The sequence below is a fragment of the Thermobia domestica genome, chromosome 14 (genome assembly GCF_964235325.1).
Source record: "Thermobia domestica chromosome 14, izTheDome1.hap1.1, whole genome shotgun sequence".
NCBI classification, from domain to species: Eukaryota; Metazoa; Arthropoda; class Insecta; order Zygentoma; family Lepismatidae; genus Thermobia; species Thermobia domestica.
Window position 1 is genome coordinate 73,955,604 of NC_137467.1, and position 19,709 is coordinate 73,975,312.

General features: G+C 35.5%; 1 protein-coding gene across 2 annotated transcripts in view; it reads left to right on the forward strand.

Moving 5' to 3' along the window:
- The window catches only part of Rtel1 (Regulator of telomere elongation helicase 1), a 75,303-nt gene that overhangs the window by 46,332 nt on the left and 9,262 nt on the right, over positions 1-19,709 (forward strand). For both annotated transcript variants that reach the window (XM_081738070.1, XM_081738068.1), the window contains exon 13: positions 18,717-19,379. In XM_081738070.1, coding sequence (XP_081594196.1) covers positions 18,717-19,379 — 663 coding nt within the window. The remainder of the gene's footprint in view (positions 1-18,716; positions 19,380-19,709) is intronic.

Below are 19,709 nucleotides of genomic sequence, written 5' to 3' on the forward strand. Positions count from 1 at the left end.
ATTTAATTTGAGATTCTGACTAGAAACAGTTGGTCTACAGAAACGAAATTACAATTGGTTTGATCTTAATTATGAACAGTTAATCTAGGTTCACGATAAATTTTTGTCATTGAAGCGTGTACTTTTCTTACATCATTAGGATTCTCAATTGATCTAACTTGTAACGTATTTCTTGTAAGGAATCTCAAAATCTGGAATGGGCCAAGCCACCTAGGACATAATGATTTAGTCACCTTATCAGCTAGACTAGATTTAAATTGGGACTTTATTAAAACCTTATCATTAACTTGATATGTTACCGGAGATCTTTTCCTGTCATATTCTCTCTTCTTACGGTGCCAAGCTTTTTCCAAATTCTCTAAAGCTGTTACCCATAAATTTTTGTCCTTTTGTCTGATTTCATAGCCATCAATTTCCCATTTCACATCAAGGGGATCACATACATTATAATTATACACTAGCTCCATAGGTGAACATTTTGATTTCATTTCATTTATTTGCCTGTTTCATTAGCTTACAAAGCATGAGAAATTCTCATGTAAGCATTACAGTTGTCAGAAAGAAAGAAAAAAAAACATACAATATTGTCAAGTACCAGAAGTATACATCATGCAATCTTTCTAAAAATACAAAACCACATAATTAGGTAACTGTTTCTACCACACCAGGCATGTACTCACGGGTAAGTATCTGTTTCCAACTCTTCAGTTAATGAGTCATTTAAATATTCTTTAATTGTGTAATAGCACTTTTCAGTGAGTAGATTATATAAAGTCTTACCAAGAATGGAAACATTGGTCATATTTTTCAAGTACAGAGGAAGTTTATTATACAATCTGACACAATTCATGTACACGGTTTTGCTTATATTAGCATATTTTTGATGCATCACAAATATGTCACTACCTTGTCTTGTGTTATGGCTATGAACATTTTTATTAAAGATAAAAAGATGGTTGTTTTTCACAGTAAAAAGAATAGATTTATAGATGTATAAGCTGGGGAGTGATAAAACTTTTGCTTCTATGAAAACCTTTTTACATGACGATTTTGTGGGTAACCCAAAAATTATTCTAATCGCTTTCTTTTGCAATCGGAAAGTGCTTAAACTATTTTCAGCAGATCCCCAGTGTATTATGCCGAAGTTAATTAATGAATTAAACTTGGCGTAGTAAAAGCTAAGAAGTGCTTCTCTCGATACAGTACCTTGAAGTTTGTATAAGGCAAAACACACGCTACTTAGTTTCTTGTTTAAAGTGGAGATATGAGCAGACCATGAAAGTTCATCACTTATGATTACACCTAAAAGCTTTGTTATGCAAGAATATTGGAGTAAGTTAGAAGATATTTTTATTCTAGGTGATATACGCGGTTTTCCTGGAAAATGAAAATGTAAGAGGATCGATTTATCATGATTTATAATTAACCTATTCGCTGTTATCCATTTTACTAATTTGTCCGTAAAAATGTCAGATTTCCTCTCAACTTCTTCTTTTGATTTTCCTGATATTATCATACTGATGTCATCAGCATATAGAATACATTTCGCTGGATGCATAAATTCTAACAAGTCATTTATATATATCAGGAAGAGAATAGGACCCAAAATGGAACCTTGAGGAACACCTCTGACTACAGTTGATAAAGACGAACAAGTTGTTTGAAACCCATCTGCAGCTAATTTTGATATTTGTACCGCTTGTTGCCTACTGGGTAAATAAGAGAGAAACCAGTTGTGAGCTACTCCTCTAATACCATAAGCATACAACTTGCTTAAAAGAATAGCATGATCAATTGTATCAAAAGCTTTGGATAAGTCGATGAATAGGCCAACAACATATTTACTGTTTTTTAATTCAAGAGCTATATTGGACATGTAATCAAACAAGGCTGTTTCAATACTTTTCTTATTTTGGAAGCCATGTTGTGATGGTGATAGTAAGTTACATGACTTCAAAAAATTGCAGAGTCGTGACTTCATCACATATTCAAAAATTTTTGAAAACGTGGAAAGAATGGAGACTGGGCGATAATTTCTTACATCATGCATACTCCCCTTTTTATGGAGAGGAATTACTTTTGCCACTTTTAACACTGATGGAAAACATCCTTTCTCAAGAGATAGGTTAACTAAATAACAGAGATGATTTACAATGAAAGGAAAACAAAATTTAATAACAGTCACTGGAACTTCATCAAAACCTGAAGATCCCGAATTAGATATCTTACTCAATATTTTCCGTAACTCCTCTACTGTTGCTGGAATTAAAAAGATCGTATGTGAATGCATTTGAAATTTCATCGAGTCGTCATAACTCGCTTGTATGGGGTCAGGTAATGGTACACTATCTAGAAAATAATCATTGAAGACATCTGCAATCCGCTTAGGTTCTTTAATAATTTCGTCTCCAACTTTAACATACTCAAAGTCGCTCTTTTTGTTGTTTGTTCTACCATTTAAGATTTTCCACATAGTTTTAGCTTTATTAGTAGAATTAAGTATTGTGGAGCTATTTGATAGTAATTTAGCTGTTTTAATTACTCTTCTGTATATTTTCCTGTACTTAAAAATATAATTTCGAAAGCTGTGAGGAAGTGATGTATTTATTTTGAGTAATCTATTATATCTAAATAGGTTACTTTTAGAAATTTTAATGCCTTTAGTTAACCACGATTTAGTGGACGACGTCCGGATTTTACGAGTAACTTTTGGAAACGCCATACTGAAGTAATGTAAGAAAGTTTCAAGGAAGTATTTAAACTTACATTCAGTGTTGGACGTATTATATATGCCATTCCAAGACTCGTGAGAAAGCAAGAAATTTAGATATTCCATATTATGACTGGAGAAAATTCTCTTTGTAACTGTGTATACTTTAGACTTAAGAACAGTGGTATTGTTTAAAGTGATTTTTAAAATAATCGCATCATGATCAGAGAAACCGGGATCAAATACTTCAAGGTTATAGGCAAATTGATTTTTACTAATGATGAACTGATCTAGCGCACTTTTATTATGACGTCGGTACATCCACTAGCGCTTGGAGATTGTACACATTCAGCAGATCTCGTAGATCGGATTTCTTTTTTGCTTCCACTATCCAATTTACATTAATATCACCACAGATGATCATTTTTTCAAAGTCTTTTCGTATGAAGTTCAAAAGACTTTCGAGTTTCTTTAAGAAAACAGTAAATATGCCGGATGGGGACCTATAAATGCATATAATACAAGTGTTAACACTTGGTAATTTAATGGCTACAGCTTCAAAGTCAAATTCACAGGTAAATTTTGTAATATCCATTTCAGAAGCTTTTAAACTGTTGTGAACAAAGATGCATACACCTCCACGTTCGTGTGAAACACGAGAGAATTTAGTGATAAGATTAAAGTTTTCAAAATTGACCTCCTTAATAAGTGTATCATTTAGCCAGTGTTCACCAAGACAAATAACCTTACATTCTTTCAAATCATCAGCTAAAAGTACATCAAAGTATTCGAGTTTATTCTGGATCCCTTGTACATTCTGATGAAAAATACTTATTGTATTAGCTATCTTGGATTCGGATTTTCCATCTGGTGTGCTAAAAAAGTTACATTTCTTACGTTATTTTGTCCGGCTACAAACGATACTGTATTATCATTGCTAAGACCTGTACGGGGGAAAGTAAGAGGAATGGGATCCCTGTTCTTGTTCTGAGCCTTAATCATATTACTTAAATTTTCACATACATGACGCTTTCCTAGATTATTCAAATGTAAACCATGATGGGTGTGAAATTCTCGTGGAAGACTACTTACATCTAATAACTGTACATTTTTAAATCGACTACAAACTTTACTAATGATGCTATTTGTTTTATGTACTTCTGAGTTAACACAAGAACTCTTCAATAGATCATGCCGGTGTGGCAGATTAACTACTATTACATTTGTATGAGTAAGAGTGCTGAGTGTAGTCTTCAAAACACGGACAGCATCTTCAGACTCATTTTTTGACACATCATTAGTGCCTTCTATAAGTACAACAGTATCAGTATCTGAGAATGATTTCTGGTCCACACATGAATTTACAACGTTATTTAGTTTTGCACCAGGCTTAACAATACCTACTACGTTCATATCATCACACTCCTGCATTAATCTGGAAGCAAGACCACGACCGTGACTATCTCCTACAATGAACACCTTCCCTTGCACTTTTTTTACCCGATTTACTGAAATTGAGTTTCCATTTTCAACACCAAAACATGACTTAATGCCTGAATCCTGTGACGGAAATCTTGGGCGATCCTGCTGGTTTAAACGATCTACACGTCGCACTTGAATAGGCCTATTTCCTAGGCTAACTTGCTTTACACTATCACACTGGCCACTTAACTCACTGAATCTGTTTTTTGTTTCAATATTATAATCGTATTGTAGACCTGATACTTTATTACCCAGTAGTTTACCCTTAGTATTTGAGTTGCACACAGTGTCGTGTCTCTCTGCAGCTTTGACACTCCATTGGCAATTTGCTCTTGCACTTGCGTTGTGGATAGGGCTACAAATGATTTTCGGAGGGCTAGAATTTCCACTATATTGTGATTTCCAACTGGAAAAAGATGGTATCTTCGCGCTGTTATTAGGTTCACTAGTAGCATTTGGGATTTCGGCCGTAATTCTTACGATGTCGCTCCAGGTCTTTCTATTTTGCCTTGTACTTAACGATTCTTGACCCAATTGTTGAAATTTATCTTGGCGTTGTAGTTGCTGGATATCTTGCGCTAAGAGTTCGACAACTTTACGTAATGAATGTAGTTCCTCAAGAAGATTTGAAACAAACTCAGCTGAAATTGATATCTCACTAAGTTGATTGTCATTTGTTTTTTCAGAGCTACTACACGACATGCAAGACCAGCTTAAAATATTGGAATTTTTGTCAACTGCACTGCACTTGCCAAAATGAAAGAACTCCTTGCATCTTTCACACTTTATGCCGTTTTTCAATACTCTTTTACATTTACCACATTTAGTATTAACTGTAAAATTACCTGACATATGGGACCCATTTATACTGTCCAACACACTGTCCGCCATGTTTTCCTATCATTCAGTATGTTCTGCTGAGTTTATTGAAAATTCAATTTCATGGAGACCCTGATCCCACTTAGTTTGTTTATTCCGGAAATAAATTTTCAGACAATTCTTCAAAACGCGCAAGTAACGCTCCGATGCATTTGAAGCAGCGTGGTACGGAGAAATACAAATATCCCTAATTCCTTGTCCGTACAGAAAATCTTTAAATAATGATGAAACAAAGAAACTCGAATTATCATGGGAAACCGAATGGGGAAATCCAAATCGGCACATAATTTTATACAGCTTATCTCGTACCGTTTTAGCATTTAAAGTTCTAAAAGGCTCTAACCACATAAATTTAGTACAAGAATCTACAACAATGAGACAGTATTTGCCAGATTTTGATTTACATAGTGGCCCACATACATCAAAATACCATAGGGCGTTCGGAATTTTCTCATATTGAGAAATAAGTTGTCCCATATACTGTCTATTAGTACTTTTATTTATTTGGCATTCCTTGCACCGTGAAACATAATCCCTAATGTCCCTAATTATTCCATTCCACGTGTATCTTGCACAGATTTTAGAGATACTTTTCTGCGTTCCAGCATGAGCACCCGGTAATATATTATTATGATAATAATCAATTATAGAGTTATCAAACTCTTAGGAATACAAATCTTATAGGGATTTTTAATAGCTTTCGTCTTTTTACATAATATCCCTTTTACCAATTTATATCCATCTACATTTACATTATTTTCTAATTGTTCAATTATTTTCATCAACTCTTCATCCCTTCTTTGGTGTGTAAATACAGCCTGAGACGCAAATGGCATTAACCACAAGTTAATTTTGCACATATTTGTTACCTCATCTTTCCAAGTAGGTTCTAAATCAACTGACTCGAACATCTGCGTGTCATGGACCCTGGAAATAAAATCTGAAGGCGTGTTTAACACACTAGGTACATGTTTGACCTCAAAATCAAACCCTAACAGCCGATATAATAAGCTTCCATAGTTTTTTACTTTCTTTAAATTTCGTATGGCATATGCCAATCCTTGGTGATCAACTCGTACCTCCAATTTATTATGTAAATAGGTTTTAAAACGTTCCATGCATTCAACCAAGGCCATTAGTTCCAATAAATATATAGGCTTATTTAAATCATAAGGACGAAGTTTTCGACTAAAATAAGCTATAGGCCGTAACACCCCATTACTATCATATTCTTCGAGACATCCCCCTAAGGATTTTGTTGATGCATCTGAACTAATTACAAACTTACCATTTAAATTAGGTAAACATAATACAATATGAGTCTCGAATAAATCTTTTAATTTATCAAGTGCCGCTTGCTGCTCAGGACCCCATACAAACTCAACTTTTGCTGACCGTAATCGGTTAATAGGTTCCAACACTTCCTGAAAATGTGGAATAAATTTGGAATAATATTGCAAAAACGCTGTTAAAGCTAACAAACCTCTTCGATTTTTGGGGGTAGGCAAATTTTTAATAATTTCAAGTCTAGAGGGATCTAGATACAAAACATTTCCATCAATAACATATCCAAGGTACGATACTTTAGTCTGAAATAAGGTTGACTTACTTAAAGATAACGTTATTCCTGCTTCTCTGAATTTCTGCAATACCAATTCTAATACACGCTTATGTTCATCGATAGTATCTTGAAAAATTATTATATCATCGAAGAAACACTCAATTCCTAAATGTTTTATTGGATACAATATTTCTGTCATAATTTTTGATAACATATGGGAACCTGCGGCTAAACCGAATGGCAAAACACACCACTGAAACAGCCCCCTATGAGTCATGAAAGCAGTGTATTTGCTAGAATTTTCAGTGAGAGGAATTTGTAGATACGCCCTCCGGACATCAAGATTTGATCTTATTTTACCTTTAGATATCTCAGCCAATATATCCTCCATCCTAGGAGTATATTGAGGATTTAAATATAACCGTGAATTTAAATCCTGGTAATTAATTATTAATCTTTTGTCCCCCGATTTATTATTAACCAGAAAACTTGGAAAACACCATTCACTATCTGATTTTTCTATCACGCCCTCTTTTAACAATTCATCTAGAATAATATCCATATGCTTCTGATCTTGTTTACTTAATGGATACGCCTTTTTCCTAATAGGTGTTTCATTATTTACACGTATTTGATATTCAACATCTTTAACCTTCCCTATTTTCTTACAAAACACGTCAGAATAATTATTACCAAGTTCATCTACATACCCTTGCAACGTATTGTCTTGTTTCAATAATACTGGATCTACCATCAGAGGATTTATACAGCTATTCTCCCCAGGACCGCTCTGCAGTAAAGAATTTGGTACTTTTCCTTCCGTACAGTTGGCAACTCTGCTACTCACTGGACTACTCACATTGGATGTTGATTCTCCAACAAACCATCTGGACAAGGACACCTTCGGCAATTGGCTGGAAAAACCAAAACAATCATCATCAGCATCATCGTTGTCTTTCCTTAAATAAGTAGGAGAAATCTCTGACCCCCCACCTCTCATTGAATCTACCGGCGAATAAGTTAAAGGCGCAAATTGTCCTTCTAATTTCAACCACAGTTTGTTCGCAACCAAATCCAAGTTTGCCTGAATTTGCTTAAGTTCCCTTATGCCGACAATAAAAACTGGACTCAAATTAGGCACAAGAAAAAACTTCAAATTATAGACCCTTCTACGGAATGTTATAGGTAACACCACACATGAATTTAATGTCAAAGTTTTATTATCCACACCAACACCAGTAAAAGTTTCATTTTTCACTGATATAGGTTTAGTAAGCATGAGTTCCAACGTTCAAATTGCTCTTTATTTACCATCGAAATTGTACTGCAGCTATCTAAACCACCGTAATATTTTTGTCCCATAACAAAACCCTGAACAAAAACAGCAACAATATGTTTTTGACGTAATGTGGTATCTGGATATTGTTTATTAATTTCCTCAACACTTGAATCACACCGGGATTTCACTTTCGTGGGCCCCATACATATCATATTACGTTGTTTTTCCGTGTTATGCTCAGACATAATTTGCCCCTTTTTTAAAGTTTTTATTCTGGTAGAACAGTTTATATTAGAATTTCCTTCCCCACGACCACTATTTACAGAACCACTTTCACACATCAGATCACTATTAGTAGGTCGGGATTGATACGAGGAATGCAAATTATGAGTAGTGGAGCGATGCCGATCACTCACGCCCATGTTTGTTTTCACGCCAACTGTCCTCCTTACATTACAATATTTATAAGAATGCGCACCACCACAAACATAGCACTGTAACTGCTTCTTTTCTTTAACACTTGAAGCGGATGTCAGTCCTTTATAAACCAACAAATCGTTTTCGCAAAGTTCAAATTGATTTACTGCAATCAATAATGTATGCCAACTTTCCGGTTCCTTCTCACGAAAGAGATCGTACCTAAGTTGCGGATTTAAACCATAATAAACTTGCCGTAGAATAGCTATATTATCCATTGCACATTTACCTTCCAACAACTCATAACAAAGGCGTATTTCCCTAATATATTCAGAAGCACTTTCATTTGGATATTGTAGCCGATCAATAAACTTATTTCGTAATTCTCGTTTACCTAGCATCGAAACCATGTCATTAAGTATATGAACACAAACAACCAACCAATCGTTTGTTGTTGAAAACTCACTTATCAACTTCGAATGCAACTTACCCGAAATCCGAGATGGAGCAGAAAAATATAAGGCCTCGTCGGGATATAACTCAGTGGATTTAATGTAATATATTGCCCTCAAAAATTTAAATAATTCTTCATAACGTGAATCATCACACTGTGGAATACTTTTTATTGCTTCTAAAAAGCTAACATTTGCAGCTGACTGAGTCACCTTTGAAAGACTTTGTACGTGAAGTTAATCCAGCACAACCAGCTGGTGGAACCAAAGCACCTTTGCTTTGCTTTGCTTTCCTTTCCTTCGTGAGTATCGAGGAACGGGTTTGAGTATTCGCCCTGAACACCTGTTTGCACAGGTAACTGACCTTGACCAAGCAAATGGTTATCAACGAGACGTAATCTATTGGCATTATCAGTCAAGGACGAATGTCTTTCTCTTCGTATTTCTTGATACGAAGTTGAAGATAAAAATGGATTTGTGCTATGTAAGGTAGCGTTTATGGAAACATTTCCTCTATTTTCAAGAAATGATAAATCCCAATCAAGGGGATTATAAGGTTCCACTATCCCTCCATCGCCATTTGGGAAAGAATTTAAATGCAATTACTGCCTAATCGGATAATCTCGGTTAACCTGCATTCTTACAATTTAGATAATATAATAGATTATAACAAACAACTTTATGCCAAAATGAATCGCTTTTGTTATGTAATATTTCTAGTCAAAACCTATATAACTAATATGGTGAGTCGTAGTTCCATACTGATACTCCCTACTTAAATAATCCTGCCTTTCACAATTTCCAACATAAATAAATAACTACAACCATTCACAAAATTTTAATTTTCAACAAGTGCAGCTTTTTGGCAGGAGAGAATTCAGGGAAAATCCTGTGTAACGTGCGTTAAAAAAATATATTGAAATAGTTATATCGCATCGTCACTAGTCAGGGTCACAATACGCCACCCCCAATATTATAGTAGAGAGTAATCAGCATAAAAATTTAAAGAGAGTATATAAGCATGTATAAGCAACTCAGCTTTTAATTTACGCTACTAATCTGCATAGACGTTTTTAAATTAGTTATTTCCAGCTCCTAACTTCCACGTACCAAAAATATTAACGAGTATCCAAATACTAATTATTAATTAGGTTGAATAACAAGTATCTTGAATTTAAATTTAGATAATTATTATTTTCGAATAGAACAAGAAATAGGCACAACAACTTTCAAGAAAATGTAACAATCCATAATGGTTCCAGTAGTCAACTACCCCAAGAGCTCAAACTATAATCCATGAAATTTCAGGAATTAATAATTATATCAATTTCTAGTAATAATATTAGGACAGGTAATATTCCTAATATCGAAAAATGTTTTTAAATTTTAAGACAAAAGCTGGAATATCCAAATAGACTGCTATACAATTTAACTTTCAGGTTACAGTTGTCAAATTAATTGAATGACAGTCCATAACAGATTCTAAAGATATACTTAACTCAAAATAGCAAAATCATAGAACAGACTCACCCAATTTTAGATGTTTAACACAAAGTTATTTCCAGAAATCACAATAATTAGTTATCATCGGATGAATATTATACACCATTTTTATAACTTTAACAACACTTGGTCAAAAGATCCGACCAGTTTCAATTTTCCCTGAATTCTGACGTAAACCATATCTAAAGAATATCAAGTTCAAAACAGTCACTAGATGGCTTAGTTATCAATTTATCAGTGTTACCAACACTTGAACATTCATAACATTTGTTTGACTTTTTTTTTTTTTTTCAACATACAACAAGTTACAATAAAATAAAGCAATTCCTGTAGCCCTTTCGTCGTGAATTAAATGCCATGGAGATTAGTTAAGTACTAAAGCTTATCAAATTGTAATAACCACTAACTTTTATATGTGCCCTGAGAGTCCTAATCAGAAGGATTATTTATTTATTTATTTTTAAACTTTGCAGTATTTCATCTATTATATGAAAATAAAAAGGTCTTGTTTGTGATCGCATTACAGAAACACAGCTAAACAATTTGAATGCATTTTTGGATCAAAAGGTCCAATGTATTTCAAATCAAAAATTTTCTTGTACGCCTTATATCTGGAGAACTACATATAGTGTAGCCAAACCCGAACTATCGTTTAACTCAGTATGGTGTGCTTATTCCGCAGAAAATACGAAAACTCGATTTAGGGGCCGTTCAAAAACTCTGTGGTCCCTGATCCAAAAACTAATTATTGGTCAAGATCGCAACCTTTTGATCCATTTTTTTGATCATTCCCAAAATTCTTGTTGAATATAGTCATCACTTACTTCGATCTAGGTTTTTATCGTATTACTTTTATTAAAATATGTATCTTAATGGTGGAGAAAGGTATCAAAATTTATGCGAGAAATTGAGTTTTTTTTTTTCACGATCCCGTTAAGTTAGAAAGATAAAACGTTTTCAAAAATACGGGGATACATATTTCCGCGTTTTGAGAATTCCCGTTTTAATTGGGAAATGGCGGGCATTTTCGATATTTTCTTTCTCCACATTGAAAGTAATCTGTTTCTTGCTTGTGATCGCATCACGGGAAAATGGATGAAAAGTTTGAAATGAATTTTTGAATATACGTAGTTATCGTCTACCGCTAGCTGGATTTTTATCCTGCTACCTTGATTAAAATGCGTATTCTAAGGGGGAACGAGAGGTCAAAATTTATACGAGAAATCTAGTTTCTCACAATTCTGTTATGAAGATTAAACTTCGTATATAAACTCTTCATTATAAAAAGCCGAGAAAAGCGAGCCCCAGCGTTTTTGAGAATTTCCAGTTTAAGGTGCAGAAAGGGAGTATTTTCAATACTTTCTTTCTTCACGTTGAAAGCGATTTTTCTTGTTGTTTGTGATTGCATCACGGGAAAACAGTTGAACAGTTTGAAATGAATCTTGGAATATAGTACTTACCTTGAGATAAGTTTTTTTTTTTTTTTTTTTTTTTTTTTTTTTTTTTTTTAAGTTACATTGATTAAGAGGCGTATCCTAAAGGGTGTAGATGATGTTCAAAAGTTATGTAAAACATAGAGTATCTCACGAGCCCGTCAAGATCGGACGATGAAACTCGTTATGTAAAGTCGTCTTTAAACATAGAGGGACGTGTGTTTCACTGTTTTAAAGGAAAAGGGAGACATTTTATCTTATTTCTTTCTTCACATTGAAATCGACATTGGCCATTGTTCGTGATCGCATCATGAAAAAGTGCTTCACTCATTTGAAATGAATTTTGGAAATAGCTGGGATTTTATGATATCATTTTGATTAAAAGGAGTCCTAACAGGGATAAGGATTCAAAATTTCGATGAGAAATAGTGTCTAAAAGGATTTTATCTTGACACTTTCATTCAAATGTGTACATTGTTATTGACTTGAGTTTAACGTCCCGTTTAGCAGCGAGGCTATATGGGACGTGGACCTACTGATTAACATGGAATTCGAACCATATGAGTCCCGCTGGGAATCGAACCAGGGACTCCCATGCCAAAAAAATGCTTACATTAAGGGAATTCAAATATTTTCTATAAACTTATTCTCCCCGGGCGAAGAACGGTCATTTCAGCTAGTTTCTTGTACTTTTCTTACAAGCTTCCTAGGAGGAAAATGTTTCGAAAACGTGACGAAACCAAATCAGTGAAGCTGGTTTTACACTGAAAATGCTGAATTTGAATGTTATATGCATTTTTTATGTGGTGAACCTTTTACTCCCGTGCTAACATAAATAGGTACGCCGATGAATTTTCCCAGTCTGAAGGTATACTTTTGTATGAAGAATGTTCTAAATATGTTCAAAATCAGTCGAACGTTTTTGCTTGGTATTGTTGAATTTGAATTTTAAACGTTCTCTCTCGTGCGTCTCCTTTGTTCCCCACAACTAAATTAATGTCTATGTATATCTTATCATTTGAATTTTCCGGAACACATACTCATCTTCGTGATTTGTCCCCTGCGTTAAATATACAAAGGCGTTTTTTTTTTTTTTTTTTTTTTTTTATCCTCCGTTTAGCCACCAGAGGAGACCCACTTGAGATGGCAAAACGCGGATTAGCCAGATGTATTGATTGGAGATTGCATATTCTCCATACCAAAAGTCAGACTTCGGTGTTCAATCATTGTGAAGTAACGAGCATGAAATCGTATCAAGTGCAATTGAAGTTGTCGCTAACTGATGTAATTCGATTGGTCTAGTATTCGATGGCAAGCAGCTGCTGGATTCCCTGAAATTCGAAGATCAAAAAGTTCAGAAACTATATGCTACCCCTTTCACGAACCACATGATTCACACGTTCATCAAGGTGGTTTTCTGCCACTGATTTCCACTCCACCCTTTGGCTACTCTCCTCGCGTACTGCGTAAATCTTTTTCTTAAACTCTCTGTATAATTTGTGCACACAGTAATCACTTAAAATAAATATACGAAGGCGGTTTTTTTCTTTTTTTTTTTCATCGTCCGTTAAGCCACCAGAGGAAAACCATGTGAGATGGCAAAACGCGGATTGGCCAGATGTGTTCATTCGAAATTGCATATTCTCCATACCAAAAGACAGACTTCGGTGTTCAATCATTGTGGAGTTACGGGCATAAAATCGTATTGAGTGCAATCGAAGTTGCCGGCAAGTGTGAACTACGTGATGTAATTCAGTTCCTTCAGGCTACTGCTGAGTTCCCAGAAATTCGAAGATCAGACAGCCAAGTGTAAACTACGTGATGTAATTCAATTTCTCCAGGCGGCTGCTTAGTTCTCAGAAATTGGAAGATCAGACAGCCAAGTATGAATTACGTGATGTAATTCAGTTTCTCCAGGTGGCTGCTGAGTTCCCAGAAATTCGAAGATCAGGCAGCCAAGTGTGAACTACATGATGTAATTAAATTTCTCCAGGCACTGCTGAGTTCCCATAAATATGATGAGACAGCCAAGTGTGAACTACGTGATGTAATTCAATTTATCCAGGCGGCTGCTGAGTTCCCATAAATTCGATGAGACAGCCAAGTGTGAACTACATGATTAATTCAATTTCTTCAAAGTACTGCTGAGTTCCCAGAAATTCGAAGGTCAGGCAGCTTAGAAACCATATTCTACCCATTTCACGAACCACATGATTCACACATTCATCAAGGTCATATTCCGCTACAGATTTCCACACCCTTGGCTACTCTCGACGTGTACTAGCAAGTCTTTCTTTAAGCTCTCTGTAGCATTTGTGCACACAATAGTCACTTGAAGTTCCCGTCATAATCCGTCATCATTCGACGAATTGCGGTTGTAGTATGCATATCCACCTGGAGAAATCGAATTATATCATGTAGTTTACACTTGGCGGGAACTTCTATTGTATCCTATGTTTTCACGCTCGCTGCTCTACAATAATTGAACACAGGAATCTGTCCTTTCTTATGAGGAATGTGCAATCTCCAACAAATTTGACTAATCCACGTTTCGCCATCTCACGTGGGTCTACTTTGGTAGCTAATGAAGTTTGAAAAAAAAAAAAAAAAAAAGCTTTTCTACGTAAATTTGCCAAGGATGAACTAACTGCGACAGAGCGCCTGAAATTTGTCAGACCGTTGTGTAATGCTAAGTTCAAATTTCGAGCCCCTCCATCGCGTATCCTCTTTTTCTCTAACTAACTAACTCTATGGCCTATGGAACCCGGAGGTTCAATGCCGCGTTCACAAAAGCTCTCCACTGACTTCTATCCTTAGCTAACTGCATCCAGTTTCTACTTTGTATTTAAATCTCTGCGAGATCCATCTTAATATTGTCCTCCCATCTGCGCCTAGGTCTTCCTAATGGTCGTTTTCCGATTGGTCTTCCTGTCAAGACTTTGAAAGCGTTTCTACTTTCTTCCATTCTAGCTACATGACCCGCCCACCTAAGCCTCCTAGACTTCACGACCCTAACAATGTTGGGTAAAACCATATAAATTATGTAGTTCCTCGTTATGAAGTTTCCGCCATTCCCCATTCCCGTTCCTCTTGGGTCCGAATATTCGTCTCAGTATCTTGTTCTCAAATACTTTCAGTCTATGTTCTTCCCTCAGAGTAAGTGACCATGTTTCGGAGCCATACAAAACAACCGGCATGATTACCGTTTTGTATATTTTAAGCTTAAAATTTCTCGACAGAATTCGCGACGACAAGAGATTTTGAACCGAATAGTAACACGAATTCCCTGCTTTTAGTCGACATTTAATTTCTCCGTGAATATGATTTTCCTCTGTTAATATTGATCCTAGGTATTTGAAACTATCCACTTTATCAAAAGTATTATTTAATATTTTAACGCATCCATAATTTGCTGTATTCCGGTCCCGACGCACTTCCATGTATTTAGTTTTATCTGCATTTACTTCTAAACCCATGTCCCTGCAAGCGTTTAATAAGATCTCTGCATTTCTTTCTATTGTTCTTCTATCATCACCTATTAACTTTACATCATCAGCATATGCCATAACCTGGTGAATACCATTCAATTCTAGGCCCTGGTTGCTATCTTTGATTTTCCTTATAGCGTATTCCAGAACGAAGTTAAATAATAATGGCGACAACGCATCTCCTTGTTTCAGGCCATTTTCGACGTGAAAGCTCGTGGACAAAAATTTTCCTACCCAGACTTTACTTTGGGATTCATTTCAACATATCTTAATCTAATTAGCTTTCTCGGTATTCCAAGTTCTGTAAGGACGTTGTATAATGTTTCTCTCCTAACCGAGTCGTACGCCTTTCTAAAATCAATAAATAGTTGATGTACCGGGGTATTGTATTCCCACTTTTTTTCGAGTATTTGGCGAATGGTAAATATTTGGTCGATAGTTGATCGATTCCGTCTAAATCCGCATTGATGATCTCCAATAATTTCATCTGCGTATGGGGTCAGTCTTGCTAATAGAATATTTGAAAGAATTTTATAGGATGTTGACAGAAGAGAGATGCCTCGATAATTATTACAGTCAGTTTTGTCGCCTTTCTTGTGAATTGGAACAATGATTGATTCTTTCCACTCTTGTGGTAATTCTTCCTTGTTCCAGATAAGGAGAATGAGTTTGTGTATCTTGTTCCACAACTTTTCGCCTCCAGCTAAAATTAACTCAGCCGGAATTTCATCTACCCCCGGAGATTTGTGTTTCTTTAATTTCTTTATAGCAGTTTCTACTTCTATTCGGTTGGGTTCTGGAATATACGGTTCTGCGGTGTGTATCACCTTTTCTCCACGCACACTAGTTTTTAATTGCGTGTTAAGCAAATCGTCAAAGAAATCTTTCCATCTATTTAAGATACTACCCGTGTCAGTGAGAACTGTACCGTCAGATTTCTTTAATATATAAGCACGAGGTTGATAGCCTTTCTTAAATTCGTTGATTCCCTTATACATTTCCCGGATGTTTTTATTTTTACTATTATCTTCAAGTTCCTTAATTTTAGCTTTCAGAAAGTCGCGTTTTTTTGTTCTAAAAGTTTTGGAAGTTTCCAGCCTGATATCTGCGAAATTTTGTGTAGTTATTTCATTCGGATTTTGTAGCCAGCGTAATTTTCCGGACATCAATTATGCTAGATTGCCTTCTTCTATCTACTAAAACGTGATCAATTTGATTATGTGTTTTCCCGTCTGGTGATGTCCAAGTGTATTTATGAATGTCGCGATGTGGGAATTTTGTACTCTTCACGATTAGGTTTTTGGATGTTGCAAAATTTACGAGTCAACACCGTTGTCATTACTCTCCTTATGCAGACTTTCGTTCCCTATAATCGGTTTGAAAATATCCTCTCGTCCTACCTTTGCATTGAAATCTTCTAATAGAATTTTCATATGGTATCGCGGGAGTTGGTCAAATATCCGTTCCACTTCTTCGTAAAAACTGTCTTTTATATCGTCATTTTTATCTTCAGTTGGGGAATGTACATTTAAAACAATAATATCACACCACCGTCCCTTAAGAGTAATAAAAGAAAGTCTGTCAGTGACAAATTCAACCCGTTTAATTGCTGGTAATATACGTTTATGAACGAAAAACCCTGTTCCTAACTGATAATTTTTGTTTCCTTCCCCGTAAAAGAACGTAAAATTTCCGGAATTCTCAGATCCATTTCCTTCCCACCTAACTTCCTGAACTCCTACTACGTCCATCCTGTATTTCTCTAACTCACTCGTTACGGATTTTAACGCGCCTGCCCTATAAAGACTCCTAATATTCCATGTTCCAAATCTCATGTCCATTTTCTTTTGCTGAGGTCGTGCCAAGTTATCAGTCCTTGTCCGAGGCTTTTGTGAATATTTCTGAACAAGTGCTTTTTTTTTACAGGATGAGGTTGTTAGCCCTACCCAAACCCCCAAGCTGGAGGACCACCCCTAGTCGGCTGTCCGCGACTGCTTATTCAGTATATTCGCAGCTAACCTCTATATCTAGAGGCCTTCTCCTCGATCCGCAACCTGAGGACGCGCCATGCCGTGGTGACAGGAACCCACGTTACACTCTTTTTCTCACCACGCCAAAATAAATATTGTTACGTTTCTTTGATCAAATGTAAGAAACGATTCGGGTAGAACGTTTAATATTGTATTCTCTATTAGGTATATTTTACAATTAAAGAAATACATTTCAACTAAAGTATAACAAATTTTATTCAAAATTAAGTAGAAGTAAATTATAACAGATAACAAAATGAAGTTAATTCTCAAATTCAGATAATAAGAAAGGACTTTTCGCAATAGGTTTATAAATGGGCTGAATAATATGTCAATAGGAGCATGTAATATGTAGAAAATAATATTTGCCCAGTCTAAATAAGTCTTCAAAATCCATGCAAATATATAAAGAAAACGTACATACCAATGCCCAGTGAGCAAAGTAACAGAATTCCCAATTTTCTTTTGTACGTAAATTGTAATCGAATTCAAACTTGACTAAACATTATTTCTATTCAACATGCACTAATTTTTGTCATAACTAAACATCGCGCTTAAATTTTCACTTGAGAGCTCACAAAATCATGAATTTGCACTTAATACACAATCGCATTGAAATAATTTATAATAACTAGGCCCCTTTTGTTTTAGAACTACATTCATAATCTAAGATGTAGAGCACCTTACCTTTACCACTGTACTGACGAACGGAAACTTGATATACCTCAAGGAAAATTCATATAGGGCACCACCTCCCATGCGCCAATCATATGACAGAGGTTACTTGCTAACATCCACCCACAATAACAGATGTTACCATAGATACACGCTTATGCAAGTGAGGCTTGAATTTTTTTCCTAACAAATAAATTTGTTACACAACAATACATATAAAAGTACATTTCCAGACCTAGTCTTGTACCAAGAATGATCCAAATCGACAATTCCTACATTCTAGGCTGTCATGTTACTGATATTGTATTATTGCGTTTTGCTTATTGTTTAGTTTTTATTTTTGTTTAATGTTAAGTTGCGTATGCTATTTCAAATATAAATGTAACCAATACTTTAATTTGTTTTTATTATCTCAAGATGAGATTTTTTCATTCATTCAGTATATTCAGTACTTCACAATATCATATTAAAAATGCACATACTATCACCCACTTTTCCTCGAACGAACCAAACTCGGCACTGCTTAACTTCGCTGATCTCACGAGAAACAGTACTCGAGTGAGGCTAGTGTGTGGTGTATCTATACACCGGCAAATATTGTATTGTCTTTTTATCATTTGTGATTTTTTAAAATTTGTTTTGCAAATTAATTTTCGACATCATGAATTATTTTTAGAAAATATTGAGTGAAAGTACCATTTCTTATATTTCAAATGGTTTTCTTCTGCTGTTTGAAATGTTAATATTTAAATTGTTGATGTTACGATATACTTACTCCTAGCATGTGATTACTTGTTTCTATTACAGCTTCCAGCGCCAAAAGGAAAATACATATCTAGTGCTACAGATGAAAAAGACAATCCGTCTTTTACTCCGGTAGGAGCGTCTTTTGACTTCACCTTGCCACGTGCTAGTCGACCGAGAACCTCGAATTTGAACGGAGAGTCTGGTGATACGAAAGCTGAGAATTGGTCACTGGATGAATATCGAAGTTCTCATTTATCAAGCAAGTCTGAATCGTCTGGTAGCCAGGAACTTTTTAGTCAATTAGATAGACCAACAACAGCGATAAACTTCAATGAAACGCTTCCTACATCCTCATCTTCCCAAGCAGAGACTGTGATAGATAACGTACCGAAGAAGAAGAAATTAAAAATAGTTCCTTTGAAATTTAATGCAGATAGTTCCGGTGTTGAGGATGTAGAAAATGTTCCCTTCAACAAATACCGAGGGAAGAGTTTTTTGAACAATTTAGGAACTAAAGATGGAGCGAGTACTTCTTATTCATCCGGTACAAACAGTGATCGTTACAAAGTAACAAATTCAGGAACAGTGGTGCCGTCTGTAAAGAGTGTTGGTGATATGAATAGTGCAAATCCAAGTGGAAGCGATGCTAGCATACATACAAAAGAAGGGACTGCAGATGCTAATAGCTCTCAGAAGGCGGGTACTGTAGATTACGTCAAAGAGGTAAGATATTTAAAATTCAGAGTGAAAAGGTGAGGGTTTGGCATCAAAACGATTACTCTGGTTTAGCATTCCGGTCCGCTAACAACTACGCTACCCAGTTCGCTGCTTAAACAACCACACACGTCCCAGCTCTTGAGATTGGAGATCATACTTTTAAACCAGGCCACATGAATTGTGGAGTGTGTGTGGTTGTTCAGGAAATGACCTGGATAGCGCACCGATATCTAGAACGGTGCTTAATGGACAAAAATCGAAAACTCGAGTTCACCTAAAATGGACATCTCTATTTATAAAATGTTATCTTTATTTGACTGACCTACTTGATACAGA